We start from the raw sequence: 15,718 nt of genomic DNA on the forward strand, positions 1-15,718 counted from the left end.
TCCTGGAGAAGAGGCTCTTGGCAAACAGTAGGAGATCTATTGTTAGTAAAGCGGCACCAGATTAAGGGAGCCTGACATTTCTGAGCAGAGCCCCACACTTTCAGGCAGCCTAGCATCTTTACTCAAACTACCGTCTGAGACCTGCTGGACCAACCCCATGCCACGCCCCATCCCCCCCGATCAGGAGCTGGAAGGTATGAAGGCCAGTTGTGTGTAGCAGATAAGGAGCAACCGGACCAACTTGGGGGAAGGGTCGGAAGTCCTCCACTGCCAATGAGTCCCCAATGAGTATAGGTGTGTCTGTCTGTCTGTCTGTCTTGTATCTCTGCATCTACTGAGAGAAAGCTGCTTGAGGACAAGTTTAGAGAAACTTCTAAATCTCTCAGAGCTTAGCTCAGCATTAGACATAAAGGAAGAGTCCAAAAACATATAATGAGCAAATTCATGAAGGACTGGGAGAATGAGGAGAGCAGCCTAGGCGGGTGGCATGGGCTGGGGGTGTCTGGGGGGACCTGTGGGGAGAGCATGAAGGTGGGAATAATAAGGGGAGGGGAGGGAGGAGAGAGAGGAGGTGGAGGCAAGGAAGGCATGAGGAGACACTAGAAATCTCCAGTGAAAAAAAGGGTGGCTGGGAGGGGCCTGCTCAGCCTGGATCATGTGTTTCTCAGTCCAACTTTTATCTTAAAATGTTTGCCCCAACTAACCAAAATCATAATTCCTGGCTTCCAGAGCCTTGGACACTGAGCTGGTACCTCCCTCCTGCTGCCGTTGCCCTTCTAGATTCCTTAGTCTCCAGGTCTGGAGGCCAAGCCAGCCTCCATTTGGGGAACATCTCTCATCCCTGCAACCCCCACAAGCTGTTTTTCTTACACACCCTCAGCTTCCTCTTGGGGACCTTGCGGGGTTCCCTCCACAAATGACTGAGGAGAGGACGTGTCTCCTGGGATCTGAACTCAGCCTCCTGCTCCCAAGTTGCTCCCCAGCCCCCCGGCTCCCTGAGGCTCCACTTTTCACTCCTTTTACAAGTGTCAGAGAAAAGGACGGGTGTGTTATGGAATGGACATGTCCCAGGCAGGAGGTGAACCCCAAATCTCCAGGCTGACGTCTCTTTGGTCTTATGGCCTTTCTAGTTAGCTTTCCAGAAGCTTCATGGAATTCCATCTCTCCCTCTCCACACCTCTCTCCAAGTCCTCACTGACTCATGGTGTTGTCTTCCAGAGGGTTCCATAACAACAACATCAGGGCCATCCCAGAAAAGGCCTTCATGGGGAACCCTCTGCTGCAGACAATGTGAGTACTCGCTTCTCCCGTCTCTTGGTGTGGAGCTGTGTTTGGGGGAGGGGGGCCGGGGCTGGGGAGGCTGGACTCTGGGAGGGGGTGCCTTCCCCTGTGTGCTCTTTCCCCGTCTCGTGGGTAAGAGGACGAAGCAGAGATCGGCCTAGGTCCCAGCTCAAAGGACCGAATAACTAAATTCGGTGTTCGGGTCTTTTTCTTCCAGACACTTTTATGATAACCCGATCCAGTTTGTGGGAAGGTCGGCATTCCAGTACCTGCCTAAACTGCACACACTGTAAGTTGGACCTCCCCCAGGCCTCCCTGCTTCCCGCCACCTCCTGGCTCCCTTCTGCAGCTCTCACACCTGCAGGCACAGCCCCCACTACAAGGCCTGGTCTTCGGTGCTGCAGCCTCTGCTCAGGCCTATTCCCAGATCTGGCTGCACTGAACAGCCTCCCTTCAGCTCCCCACGGCTTCCTCCCAGATCCCAGATGAGTGAAAGAGGGCCCTTCTCCAGAGCCCAGGAGTTTTATCTGGCCTCTTCAGGGTCCTGCTCCAGGGAGCTGTTCCATAAATACTTGCTGAAGGAACCAGTGATGGGATAAGGGTCTGGTTCTCCAGTGACCTTGGAGCATGGGTCCCTTGGCCCTTTGCTGCACCACCTTCACTGCTTTGGGCCCGACGGCATTCCCTTGTTTCCTTTCTCCCATTCTTTTCATTCCCAGCCCAAGTTCCGCTTCTTCAAAAATCTTCCACGGATTACACGCCACACATGGCATCCCAGGAACATAACTAACATCTTCAGGCACACACTTCGCCTTCATGTCTGTTATCATGTTTTGTTGTCACTTTAACCGTGTGAGGTGGGTGGTGGTAGCACATTTTGTAGATGGATCCCGAGGCTCCCGGGCTCTGCTCTGCCGTGAGCTAGGACCCTGGACTCCAGATCCAAGAGGCTCCTTTCTGGACCCTACACTGCCTCCCTGTGGTCTGGCAGGACCCATTTTTGCTGTGCCTGGTTGGGTCCCTGTCCTCACCAGTAGGGGACGGCAGGGAGGGGAAAAGCCATCAGTCTAAAGCAATCTAAGAGAGAGCTGGTGGGAAGGTTGTGATAAAGCTTTAGTGGGTGATGATTTGGGGGAGACCCTATCTCAGACTCTAATAAGCAAACACCTGCAGCCAAGAACTTTTTCAGAAGCTCCCATGCTGAAGCCTTTTAGACAGACGCCATTCCCATGTCCCTTGCCTGTATTTTTTTTCTTTGTTCATTTGTTGTGTTTTGCATGCTGGGGCCCAGATGCCAGGTTGTGTTCTCCCGTTGGGGGCTCTTGGGGGCTGGGCCAACTTAAGGAAACGGAAGTTTGGACCCTGCTGAGCCAAGCTCCGCCCCTACAGGGCCTGAGTAGCTGGAGTATTTTGAGGCTGGGGGGAAGGATAACATTTCCCCAAAAGGTAGGGTCTCTCAAGGGGAGATCAATGATGGTGGGGAGCCCAGATATCGAGATGCTCTGACCCCACCCTTCCGAGTTTGTCGCATCTGTTTCCAGATCCCTGAATGGTGCCACGGACATCCAGGAGTTCCCAGATCTCAAAGGGACCACGAGCCTGGAGATCCTGTGAGTGGATACACTCAGCCTCTACCCCATCTGTGCCCCTGCTTCGCCCGCAGGAGCTCTTCTGTCTGCCTGTCCCCCATAAGGCTGCCCAGATCCTCTGCTTGCCCCTTATCTGGCCTGCTTCTGCTGCTGGCTCCAGCCTGGCCTGGGGGTCACCTGGCTCAGCCCCAGGGGCCCATGGCCATCTCCTGATATGGCACTGCTGCAGGCAAGGCCGGAGGTGGCAGATGGTTTGGGGGTGAGGAGGCTGGTCTTCTCCTGACCATGCTTGGATTTTTCAGGCATGTCTTCAGAGTTCCTAACCCCAAGCTGTGAGCGTGCTGAGGACCCGTGACAGGGGGAGCAGGGTTGTGGAAACACATCTCCTTTGCCTTTCTGAAGCGTGATTCCAACAAGGATTTTCTCATGTTTTCTATTACTATAGCCTGTAGAGTGGGGGAGGGGTGTCAGAGCACAGTAGGCCCTCAATACATTTAAGAGGATGAATGGAACAATCAAGCAAACACCCAGAGTGAGTGGTAGGAAGCCAGCCGGCCTGCCCCATGTCACACAGCTCATTCATGGCGTGGCTGAGACAGGAACTCTCTCTCCTCTGTGTCTCTGTTGTCTTCCCCTAGATTTGCTGGCATCTGGAAAATTTTCCATGAGGGAACTAATAGTTCCCCAAGAATGACCTTGGCCTTGGGTCTTTCTTGGGACACCCTGTCCCTAGCCAAACCTGCCCCCACAGCCCTCTCTGTCCCAGCCCCGGGTCCTTCCCTTCTTTTCCACCCCTTCCCCCTTCCCCGGGGCACAGGGAGCAGACTCCGTGCGTGGTTCCCATGGCTCCGCTGGGGTTGTTTTGTTTCGTCTTTCCTATCTACTCCCTGCCCACGGCTATCCCCCCTCTCCAAGGAGGGCAGACGAAATTCTAGTTCCTGTCCTATATACCCCGTGTTGCTGGTGACCACTATGAGACAATGGGTGGGGACACGATGGGTGGGTGGAGTGGGCTGTCTGCCAAGCAGAGAGCCCCTGGGCTGTGTCTCTCTCTGTCTGTTGCCCACCCCCACCCGCCTCCAGTCCCAGGGGAGCTCTGTGCTCAGATGCCAGGCCTGCTGCTTTCTCTCCCTGCGGCCCCACGCCTGCCCTGTGCCTCCTGCCCCTTCTGTCAGCTCAGAACTCCCATGTCAGTACGAGGCCCGGAGCTGGAGACGGGGGGCCGGGGATGGCAGGGCCCTGGGTCCGCTGCCAGTTCTCTCTCTGCTCTCTCCGCAGGACCCTGACCCGCGCAGGCATCCGGCTGCTCCCACCGGGGCTGTGCCAACAGCTACCCAGGCTCCGAGTCCTGTGAGTGGCTCACGAGCATTCTCCAGTCTTGGCATTGTGCCCTTCCCCTCCTGCTTCTGTACCCCGGGGTTACCTCTCTTTCTGGAGAGTGGGACAAGTTGGGCTTCTGCTGAGAAACTGCCCGGGAGGGACTGGGCTGTCCTCTCTTGTTCGGGGCAAAAGGACAATGGCCTTTGGACTCAGACGAGAGTTTGAGGCCCAGCTTTGCCACTTACTAGCTGTGTGAATTTGGACTCCCTCTCTAAGGTCTCAGGGCTTCGATGCCTCATCAGCAAAATGTGGATAAATGTGTGAGGGTTGAAAAAAAATGTGTGTCCAGCACATAGCACGTAGTGCTAGGACGTACTCGGTGCTCAGTCGGTGGTGTTACTTATCCAGTAAGAAGACCGTTAGTCTCTTCTGGAACCATGGAGGTATTTAAGTGGCCTGTGAAGTCAAGGGGAGTTTTCCTCTCCCTCCTGAATCCAACCGGAATCTGAGGCCCCTCCACACGGACCCAAGCCCACAGCTCAGGACGGGGAGACTGGCCCACGAGACGTTGCACATACAGCAGCGCTAGACTGGGCGTCTGGGGACGTGGGCGCCAGACCCAGCCTTGCCACTGACTGGCAGTGTGTCCTTGGCAGGTTCTGTCCCCTCTCTGTGCCTCGGTGTCCTCATCTGTTAACGAAGGGGTTGGGTCCGATGAGCCCTACAGGCCCCAGCTTTCCCTCCCTGGGACTCTGTGCGTGGGGACTACAGGTGATGTTTACTTGGGTTGGCGTTGACCAGCTTGCCCAGTAAGGCCTGACGTGGTCCCTGCTGACCGTCTCAGAGTCTCTGCATCCTCTGCTCCTTTGCTCATCTCCATGCCCCTCTCACTTCCTGTCCCCCTCCCCCCAGGACCCTCCAGGGTCCCCCAGGCCCTCATGTGGTTGAGGGCAGCCCTGCTGGAAAAATGCCACATCAGCCCCATCCAGGCCCTGCAGTGAGGAGCGGGACTCAGCAGGGGGAAGGGAAGAGAAGTCTCATTGCCATGAGGTGTGTCAACAGCCACATCCCTGCAGGGTCCTCCCAGCCCTTGGCTTCTTGACAGGAAGGCACGTCCTGGCCAGAGCTGCTTCTCCTGGCCCCCAGCTTCACCCTCACCTGGTCTCAGGTCTTCACCTGCCTCACCTGGCCCTTTCTTCCCATGCCAGGAGAAGTGGGGGGCTCTCCTTTCTTCGTCCTAGTGCACGGGGGGTGTAGAACTGAGCCAGGGTCTGAGCCTGTTGTCTCATCCAGTCTCTCTTCCCCAGGGAGTTGTCCCATAATCAAATCGAGGAGCTGCCCAGCCTGCACAGGTGTCAGAAGCTGGAGGAAATGTGAGTTGGGGGGGCAGGGGCAAGGTGAAGGCATGCAAGCCAGACTTGGGGCACGTCTGAGGGGAGGGGGTCAGCGTGCACACTCAGACATTTCTCCCTTCTCTGAGCTTGTTATATCCAGGGGTTAGGGCTGGGGGCTCAGCAGAGGCCTAGACGAGGCCTCCAGGGACCACAGATGATGGGCCCACGCAAACAGTCCCAAGGTGGCTCACTGAGGGTCAGTCACAACAATGAAAGTCAGTAGTGATTTGGGCCAGTGGGGGGCCAGGGTCAGGCACATCAGGGCTGGGAGGCAGGACACAAGTGTGTCTTTGTGCACGCGCACACTCATACACAGGAGGAGAAACCCAGGATTCACATTTGACAAGGAAAAAAAAATCACTTAAAAATGCTCTAAGCTCTTTTCACCCAGCTTCTGTTTTTTCAAACTTGCTGGGTCTCCTGAGCCTCCCATGTCTGTCCCCTGACCCTAGGCAGGGCAACGCCTTTTGGGGCCCAGGCAGGATAGGGGTGTGAGGGTCTGTCCTGTTTGTCTAGATGCCAAAGGAAAGAGGGTCTTCAGCATTGCTGAGGTACAGGCTCCATCTCCCATTCAGAGAAGCAGTCCACTGAGCTCTGCTCCCCAGCTTGGGCCAGCCACTGGGTCATCCAAGGGCGGGGCAGTGTTCTGCTGCCGGACTAAGGTCTGGAGGACCCAGGGGCGAGGTTGGCTGGGCTGGGAGCCAGCCCCGGTGGGAACCCTGGAAACTGACTCCCTTTTGGGCCACAGGGATGGTTTTGTGGCTTTGTCTCCTGACCCACTTACCCAAGGCAACCGGATCCCCTTGTGCTCCCTTTAATTCTGGTGACTTCCGCGGGCTGGGCCCTTTCTTCCCATGCCAGGAGAAGTGGGGGGCTCTCCTTTCTTCCTCCTAGTGCATGGGGGGCGTGGAACTGAGCCAGGGTCTGAGCCTATTGGCTCATCCAGTCTCTCTTGCTGCCCTAGCGGCCTCCAACACAACCGCATCTGGGAAATTGGAGCTGACACCTTCAGCCAGCTGAGCTCCCTGCGAGCCCTGTAAGTATCCTGCAGCATCCAGGGGTGGGCCCTCCAGGGGTCCCCTGTGCCCCTTTCCCAGGCATGCTCCATACCCATAGCACACATGGCGGTGGCATGCACAAAGCTTCCCTGCTCTATATCCCTGCCCCCACCGCGCGCGCGCACACACACACACACGCGCATGCGCACACACACACACACACACACACACACACGAGAGGTGCCTCCCCCTCCAGATGGCTTCTGAAGCCGCTTTTCCAGCTGGTACCCAGGAGTCGATGAGGCTCTGAAGCCAATCTGCCAAATCCCTTTTCCTGTCGCCACAGCCAGGTTCGGAGCCAGGCAGCAGGTGCCTTCCCCAAAAGGCTGAGGGTTCTGCTACTGGGGGCGGCTCAGATGGGGAGTGAGAGGAGAACTCAGGATGGGAACAGTGAGTCCTCCACATGTCGCTGGTCCCACCTGTAATACCTCTCTGTCCACAGGGACCTGAGCTGGAACACCATCCGGTCCATCCACCCTGAGGCCTTCGTGACCCTACGCTCCCTAGTCAAGCTGTAAGTACTCACTGCACTCTCCTCCCACTTAATGGAGACCAGTCAGGACCGTGGGCTGGCCAAGGGGGGGCAGGAGGGCCCACCCCGGAGTAGGGACATACATGAATGTCTGACCACACATCCTGGGGAGGTGGCCTCCAGCCTAATCAATCATTCTGACAGTCCGTTTGACAGACTGGGGGGCCTGATAAACAGAGAGCCTGCCTCCTGCAAGCTCTGGAATATCATCTGCTAATGTTTGGCAACATTTTGGCGGCCTCGGCCCTCCCAGTGCCCCCTTGTCTTGGGCCCTCCCCCAGCCTCTACATGTCCCAACAAAGAGGATGTTCGAGCCCGAAACTCCTTCACGACCTGGGACAGTGGCAGCAGATGTGGGAACCCAGGGTCTCAGCTCAGCAGTCCCCTGCATGAGCAGTAACTCTAGAGGGCTGCCATTCTGCAGGGTGGTAGAGGATCACAGGTCCCCTAAATTACATAGGATGCCAACGGGAGCATATAGTGCTGGCTGCATGGTCATTAGGTCAGAGCTGGAAGGGACCTCTGATGGGGCTGCCACGTACTGTGGTGCAGGTTGTGTACTGCATGCACAAGGGCTCCCACCCAAGGGGGAGCTGACTGCCTGCTTGCATGTCCTAAAGGTGTGTCCACCCCGACAGGACCCTTTTCTGATTAATGCCCAGACTCCTTATGGGCTAGCTCCAGCCCTGGCCTCGGAGATCATCCAACCCAATCCCTCACTTCACAGGGGAGGCCTCCAGGCCCAGGGGGACAGGCTCGCTCAAAGCAAGGCCAGAATGCAAGCCTCCCAGACAGTTCACAGTGCCCCTCCTGTCTGCCACTCTCTGGGCTCTGGGCCGGAGCCTTGTAAAACTCGCACTTCGGTCTTCCCTCTCCTGTTTGCTCTACTCCTGCCAGATAGGTAGGGTGGATATTTTTATCCCTTTGAAAGATGAGGACATTGAAACTCAGGCAGATTTTTGACTCCCCTTGGTTATGCAGGGAGTCGGTGACAGCGCCAGGTTTCCTGCCTTCCAGTCCAGGCTGTTTCCACGATGCACAGTCTGTGGTCCTGGTGTTTGGTTTGGAGCCCTGGTTCCCTGTAATGTGTCTCCAGTAGAAGACCATGCATGTCCTCATCTCTGGCTACAAAGCCATCCCTGCAAAACAGAACGGATGATCAAACCCCTGCATGTAGCCAGAGGCCAGCTCTGTCCGATCCCCGACTCTGGCCTCCCATGTCATCAGAAAAGCAGGGGAATAGGGACAAGCAAGTACAGGCAGTTGCCCTAGTGGGTGGACAGGGGCCCTTGCACGGGGCTGGGACCTGGGCATAGGAACTGTGGTTAAGGGACTCTGTGACCTACAAATGGGGCTGGCTTGGCATTACCTTAGAGCAGTCCCTGGTATATAGTATTTGATGAATGAATGAGTGAGTGAGTTATGCGTGGTGCCTCTGCAGCTACCCTTGACCGCCCCCCACACCCCCAGCATTTAGTGCTCTCGTCTCTCTATGCTCATCTGTCCTCTGCTCCTCTCCTCTTGCTTCCATCCCAGGCACCCTGGTCACACCCTTAGCACAGCCCTGCCCCTCAGCAACCCCACTGACTGCCAATAACCCTGACCATCCACTGTCCTAGGGACCTCACAGACAACCAGCTGACCACACTGCCCCTGGCTGGACTTGGGGGCCTGATGCATCTGAAGCTCAAAGGGAACCTGGCTCTATCCCAGGCCTTCTCCAAGGACAGTTTCCCAAAACTGAGGTGAGTGCCTGGCTTTCCCCCACCTCTAGATAGGTTTGCCCCGGAGTCGCTGGGGAGGCCATGGAGGGACAGAGAGAAAGCCATAGGACTTCACCTCAAGAAAAACCTGATGGCCCAGAGGCATAGGGTTTGGCCATTACTGAGTGGGAAGGGCTCACGCCTCTCCTTCCTCATCTCATTCATAGCATTTCTTTCTGTCCCAAGCATCAGCCCCAGGGGACGCTGAGCCCTCCTGTGAGGACAGGAGTAAGGTGATGTGCAGGCCCCCCAGACCTCCTTGCTCCTTGTCCTCTTCAGTGCACGCAGACTGCCTGTCCTCATTTGGGCAGCGTCTGGGCCCCTGTGGTCAGGAGTGGGAAACAAGCAGCCCAGCCGGTCCGTGGTGCTGATGACATCCAGGCCTTCTGCCTGCAGCAGGACCACAGCCTGTGTGGCCCAAGCCGCCGCCTCTGCCAGCTAACGAGATGCCTGGAGGCATCTGCCCTTGCCCTCAGAGGGCACCAAATTCAGCTCTGCTGTGCCCAGGGGTGGGGCCAGGGGCAAGGGCGTGGGTCTTACTGAGGGCAAGGGTAAAGCAAGAGTCACTAGGAGAATCCCCGTCTCCTGGAATCTGAATGAAGAGTTGCTGGCTGGGAGGGGAGCGGAGCACCAGAGTGCTGTGTGATCTTGGGTGAGCTGCTCCCCACTCTGAGCCTACTGAGGGGACTCCATAAACGACGGAAGGTTTATCTTCCCATCTCATTCTCAAGATGAGTGAGGAAAAGATTGGAAGATGCCAGAGGCCTTCAGAAGCAGAAGCCAGACTGTAAGATCCGTACAAAGAAAGCCCAGGGGGCTGCCTGCACCGTAATCGGGGCACTTTTGGGTTGAAAGGCCGGTGTTGAGTGCCAGGTCCGTGGGTTGGCATCCTAACCGTTCCTAAGGCAGCTCATTTTGCCCCTGTGCCCCCTCGGCCCCCAGGATCCTGGAGGTGCCCTATGCCTACCAGTGCTGTGCCTATGGTGCCTGTGCCGGCTTCTTCAAGGCCTCTGGGCAGTGGGAGGCTGAGGACTTTCACCTTGAGGAGGAGGAGGCTCCGAAGAGGCCCCTGGGCCTTCTGGCCGGACAAGCTGAGAACCACTGTGAGTGATGGGGGCCCTGTGCTGGGGGGGGGGGTGTGGCTTGGAGAGGAAGTTAGGGAGGAGGCCTGGGGGACCCTGAGAGGGGCTCTGGCAGGGGCTGCGGAGGGAAACCCCAAGGGTGACCTGGGAGGTGACCTCTACACCTTGTCTCTCCAAGGACGTAGCCCAGAAGTGCTTGCGGAGAAGATGATGACAAGGACAGTAGTAATGTTTCCATATTTGCTAAGCCCTTGGCGATTTGCAAGGTGCTCCCTGAGCTGCATCTTACAGAGCGCCCCTGCCCTCATGGCTCACACGTTCCTTCTCCACAGCTGCCTCCTGGCTACACGGGCCCTTCAACTTCAGGGCATTCTCAGAGTGGACATCCACTTTCTAATCAACCTGAGCCAAGCAGGATTGAATTAAATCAATTAAATTAAACCTGCTTAAAAAAAAAAGTCCCCTCATTATATGTCCTAGAGCCAAATGGAACAGCGTGGGGACTATCACAGGCCACTAGGTGCAAGAGGACCTTGCTGAGAAGGGCCACGTGGGTCTTGAGCCACATGGGTCTGTTTCCGGAATGGTTGGGGTAAAAGGAAGGAAGGGTGGAGGTAGGCAGCTGAGGGGGCTTAAGGATCCTCTGTCAAGTGGTGTCTTAGATAAAGGGCAGAGAGGAGGGCTTCCATCCTCCTCACCTTCACCCCATGTGACAGAACACGGGTAGAATTAGGAAGAAGCACAAAAGGGCCCCGGATATTTGGATTTCTTTTTCAGTGTCTAACCCCTTCTCCACAATATGTCCATGGAGAAGCTAAACAGAAAAATCAAAACGAAACATGTAAGAAAAACATCTCTGTTGGTGTAGACAGACCTGGGTTCTAAACCCAACGACACTGTTTACCAGTTGAGTTGCCGGGGACAAGCTATTTAACCTTATTGAGCCTTGTTTCTTTGATCTGTGCCATGAGAACGATACTACACATCCACAGGCTGTAGAGGCCGGCACTCACTGGTACTGCCTACTGCTCTTACGGGGAGCCTCCCCGTGTGCGTGCGGGGGGACGGTGAGTTGTCTAGTCCGGGACACAGCTTACGGAGGCCAGTGTTGTGCAAGCAGTTAGGGGGTCTCTGGGGTCTCTCTCCCAGACCCCTCCCTGGGGAGGGCGTGAGGACCCCATGAGGAGCCCAGTGGCCAGGCTGGCTTTAGGCCGGCAGACAGCTGTCCCCAGGGGACATTCCTGATGTCTGTCTGCTGTCCACTCCCTCAGGGGGCTGGAAGGAGGAATGGAAACTTTCCTTCCTCAAGGTGAAACTTTCCACCAGGCTTAGGTCTTGGAGAGCCACAGGGCGTCAGAATCGTGGGCTGCCTGCCACCGGTAACGGGAGCTAGGGCAGGGCCCCCCACTTCCAGTGGGAGCTAATAAGCCTTGAGGAAGAAAGCCAGGAGCTTCGGCTGCAGCCAGATTTGATTTCCTCCTCGTTTGAAGAGTGGTTACTTAACACCTTGGCTGTGACTTTCCCAGCCTCGGACGAAGTCCGTGGATTTCACCCCTTGTGTTTCATTCATGCATTCTGATTTCAAAGAATTGCTGAGCTCCATTCTGGAGAGCCCAGGTGGGCAGGGAATGGAAGGTAGAGAGGAGAGGAAATGCCAGGACTCTGTGGGCACACCTCGGCCTCCTGCCCGCCCTGATGGTGTCTGGGCCAAGGGCAGCTCCACAGAGCCTTCCTGCCTCCTGGGAAAATGCCCAACTGAAGGTGTTTACCCTTTAAGTGGGGAGGAAGGAAACAAACCACATGAGTCAAAGATGGTGACAAGCATGACACCGAGTCACCTCTCCGTTACGTGTGCGGTGGAGGACGAGCCCACGGGGCACTGTCTCTGAAGCCTGGGTAACGTACAGGCGTCCTTCTGAAGAGAAACAAGTCTCTCGTCCCACTTAGGGCCTCAGACACCTTGCCCAGTCTCACTAGAGAGACTGAAGTCTTATTCTTAAAAAACAAGTCTTTCAATGATGAATTATTGCTGCAAACAAGAGTTTTGTCTTTATAAATGATAAGATGTTTTAAGATGATCATTTCAAAATTCTTATAGAATTTATGGACCCCCAAGATATCCCTAACACCCCTGGGGTTCACAGGCTCTGGTTTAAGAAACACTGCAATAATGACTAAGAGGAGAAAAAAAATGCTACTTGATTCAAACAAGTTAGAGTTTCTTTAACAATGGATTTATCTTTCTAATCCTATTTTCTCAGGCTAAGGAACTGCAGGGTCTAGACTTAGAATGGGAAGGATCAGTAAAGATCTATTTTTAAAATTTTTATTGTTATGTTAATCACCATACATTACATCATTAGTTTTAGACGTAGTGTTCCATGATTCATTGTTTGTGCATAACACCCAGTGCTCCATGCAGAACATGCCCTCTTTAATACCCATCACCAGGCTAACCCATCCTCCCACCCCCCTCCCCTCTAGAACCCTCAGTTTGTTTCTCAGAGTCCATCGTCTCTCATGGTTCGTCTCCCCCTCTGATTCCCCCCCTTCATTCTTCCCCTCCAGCTATCTTCTTCTTTTTTTTTTTCCTTAACATATATTGCATTATTTGTTTCAGAGGTACAGATCTGAGATTCAACAGTCTTTTTTTTTTTTTAAAGATTTATTTATTTGAGAGAGAGAATGAGAGAGCACATGAGAGGGGGGAGGGTCAGAGGGAGAAGCAGACTCCCTGCCGAGCAGGGAGCCCGATGCAGGACTCGATCCAGGGACTCCAGGATCATGACCTGAGCCGAAGGCAGTCGCTTAACCAACTGAGCCACCCAGGCGCCCAGATTCAACAGTCTTGCACAATTCACAGCACTTACCAGAGCACATACCCTCCCCAGTGTCTATCACCCAGTCACCCCATTCCTCCCACCCCACCCCCCACTCTAGCAACCCTCAGTTTGTTTCCTGAGATTAAGAATTCCTCATATCAGTGAGGTCATATGATACATGTCTTTCTCTGTTTGACTTATTTTGCTCAGCATAATACCCTCCAGTTCCATCCACGTCGTTGCAAATGGCAAGATCTCATTCCTTTTGATGGCTGCATAATATTCCATTGTATATATATACCACATCTTCTTTATCCATTCATCTGTCGATGGACATCTTGGCTCTTTCCACAGTTTGGCTATTGTGGACAGTAAAAATCTAGTCCAGCCTCTCACTCAGCATAGAAGTGCCCTTTCTCACATCTGGGACTTTCTGCTCCAGCACCTCTGGGGACAAATTATGCCCAGCTCGTGCATCTGTAAAGCTGCCCCCCCATCCCCTCCAGCCCCTCCCCCCCCCAGATCAGGAGGGCGTAAAGGTTAAATCCCTGGCCTCTGTAGTCAGACAAACTGGGGTTGGACTTCCGCCCTGTAGCGCACCGGCTGGGAGACCTGGGGCGAGCCGCTTCACTTCCATGAGCCTCAGTGTCCTCATCTGTCAAATGGTGTCAAAGGACACCTGCCTCGTGCAGCCACCGGGAAGGTTAATGAGACCATGAAGATGACTTGCTGGGCGGAGGCTGGCACAGAGTAGGGGCTCAGAGACTCTTAGCCCTTACTGTTACATAAATCTGTTAGTTGACACAGCGCATTCTGACGTGAGTGCTTGATCCTCTTCCGTCTCCATAAGCTCCCTGAGAGCAGGACCATGTCTTCGTCATCCTCGAGGTCCTCTGCACTTGCCCGAAGCCCAGCGAATGGCAGGCATTGCATGCAGCGCCTGGGGACCTCAGGCCCACCTCTCTATTGGTCAGCTCTAAGTGTGGGAGCTGATGAAATCTTCTCCATTTGAATTGTTAATTTGCCTCCTACGACCCATCCTGATTCTACCCTCTGCAACAACACAGCATATAGGAGCACAATTCCTTTATGCCTGAAGCAAAAAAGGGCCCCTGATATAGGGGGCCTCAGCTCCTTGAGGATGGCCTCGGCTTTCCCACTTACTCTTGCCTTGCCTAAGTTAATCCCCCAGTGGCTGTGACCATTTCTCAAGTGTATGGCTTCTACTCGCCCACTATCCCTGGTTCACCTCCTCTGAAGCAGCTCACTACTCTGTCTTAAGAAGATGCCCTTCCTGGGGCACCTGGGTGGCTCAGTTGATTAGGCGTCAGACTCTTGATTTCGGCTCAGGTATGATCTCAGGGTCGTGGAATTGAGCCCCGCTTCATGCGCTGTGCTGGGCATGGAGCCTGCTTAAGATTCTGTCTCTCTCCCTCTCCCTCTGCCCCTCAACCCCTGCTTGGGCTCTTTCTTTCTCTAAAAATACAAAAAAATAAAAAGAAGATGTTCTTCCTAGCACATGGTGTTCACAACTGGCCAGGGAATTACAGTGGGGGACTGGCCAGTGTGGAGAACTATTTGATTACCAGCTCCCATTATTAAGGCAGCCTCCACCCTAACTCTAAGCAGCATGCACGGTAACTAGGCTGCCTGGAGGGGACACAGCATGCTGAGTTATAGGATGAGACGAGAGAGTTTCAGATATAAGTTTGCTGTAAAGAACAGACAATGCAAATAATCCACATGTGGATAATAGGAACTGACTGAATGTTTACACCCAAGAGTAGAACAGATGTGCACGGCTGCTGGGATGACCTGTGCTGAGCAGATTGAGTTGGGGATGACTGCTTAAAGAGGTGGGCATTTGGAGAAAGGTGGAACTTGACTGTCACTAAGACCTGGGCCCCAAGCCACTTTCTCTTCTCACCTCTCAGATGACCTGGATCTGGACGAGCTCCAGCTGGAGATGGAGGACACAAAGCCACACCTCAGTGTCCAGTGTAGCCCCATTCCAGGTGAGATGGGTGCCTTGGCGTGGGGGTGGGGGCAGGACTGGGGAAGGAGTACCCAAATATTTAGATGAGATGCCAGTTCAGCCTGGCATGTTTATAACCACTTCAGGCACCTTCTTTGCCTAAGAGCCAACATTCTGGAGGGAAGAGAGCCTCTCTGGTGATTCCTAGGGAAGGAGCTGGAGTTCTTCCCTTGAGTGGCCGTTTGGAACAGCAGTGGGGGAGGGGTGACAGTGGGGAGAGAGGAGTCAAAGCAACCTTCACAAATCAGCCAGTGAGAAGTTAAACATCCAGGAGAAAGTGTCTCTCATGGAAGAGAGAAGCAGGAAAGAATGTCTTGACCCCACTGATCAGGGTGGAGTGTGGCACTGCTTCTGAGCACTCTCTCAGTCTAAGACTCGCAGAACCCTAGAGCCACATGGGCCTCCGCAAGGTCACCTTCTCCATCCCTCTCTGCTCTCTTTCTTTAAACTCTCCAGGGTGGAAAAACTTCACAGTACCCCTGGATGACTCCCTATAGGCCTATCCAAGCCTTACATCTGAGGAAGTGTCCTGTAGAGTCTCACCTGAATCCTGCTGTGAAGAAAGAAGGAGAATTCTCTTTCCCTTAGATGCACTGCACCCTAAGCTGTTCAGAGCGAGGAAGCCCCTGCCCCTGTGTACGAAGTGCTAGCAGGTCACCCCCAGAAGGCTGTAGCACATTGCTTAAGCCGGGACGGGATCTGGTCGGAATGAACAGAAAGCAGTGAACAGTGTGCTTCTCTATTTCGTCTCCCCTCCATTTTCCAGTTTGACAGCTCTCTTTGGTTCGCACCCCTTGGCCTTCTTTCACTGCTCTCTCTGAGCCAAAATAGTGCTTGCCGAC

At 54.5% G+C, this 15,718-nt stretch overlaps 1 protein-coding gene across 3 annotated transcripts in view; it reads left to right on the top strand.

The window, feature by feature from the left end:
- Window positions 1-15,718, top strand: part of LGR6 (leucine rich repeat containing G protein-coupled receptor 6) — a 120,943-nt gene that overhangs the window by 99,575 nt on the left and 5,650 nt on the right. For all 3 annotated transcript variants that reach the window (XM_078078268.1, XM_078078270.1, XM_078078269.1), the window contains 10 exons: window positions 1,219-1,290; window positions 1,499-1,570; window positions 2,823-2,891; window positions 4,149-4,220; window positions 5,498-5,563; window positions 6,549-6,620; window positions 7,085-7,156; window positions 8,794-8,919; window positions 9,880-10,040; window positions 14,776-14,856. In XM_078078268.1, coding sequence (XP_077934394.1) covers window positions 1,219-1,290; window positions 1,499-1,570; window positions 2,823-2,891; window positions 4,149-4,220; window positions 5,498-5,563; window positions 6,549-6,620; window positions 7,085-7,156; window positions 8,794-8,919; window positions 9,880-10,040; window positions 14,776-14,856 — 863 coding nt within the window. The remainder of the gene's footprint in view (window positions 1-1,218; window positions 1,291-1,498; window positions 1,571-2,822; window positions 2,892-4,148; window positions 4,221-5,497; window positions 5,564-6,548; window positions 6,621-7,084; window positions 7,157-8,793; window positions 8,920-9,879; window positions 10,041-14,775; window positions 14,857-15,718) is intronic.

Source organism: Halichoerus grypus, chromosome 7 (assembly GCF_964656455.1).
Source record: "Halichoerus grypus chromosome 7, mHalGry1.hap1.1, whole genome shotgun sequence".
Lineage (NCBI taxonomy): Eukaryota > Metazoa > Chordata > Mammalia > Carnivora > Phocidae > Halichoerus > Halichoerus grypus.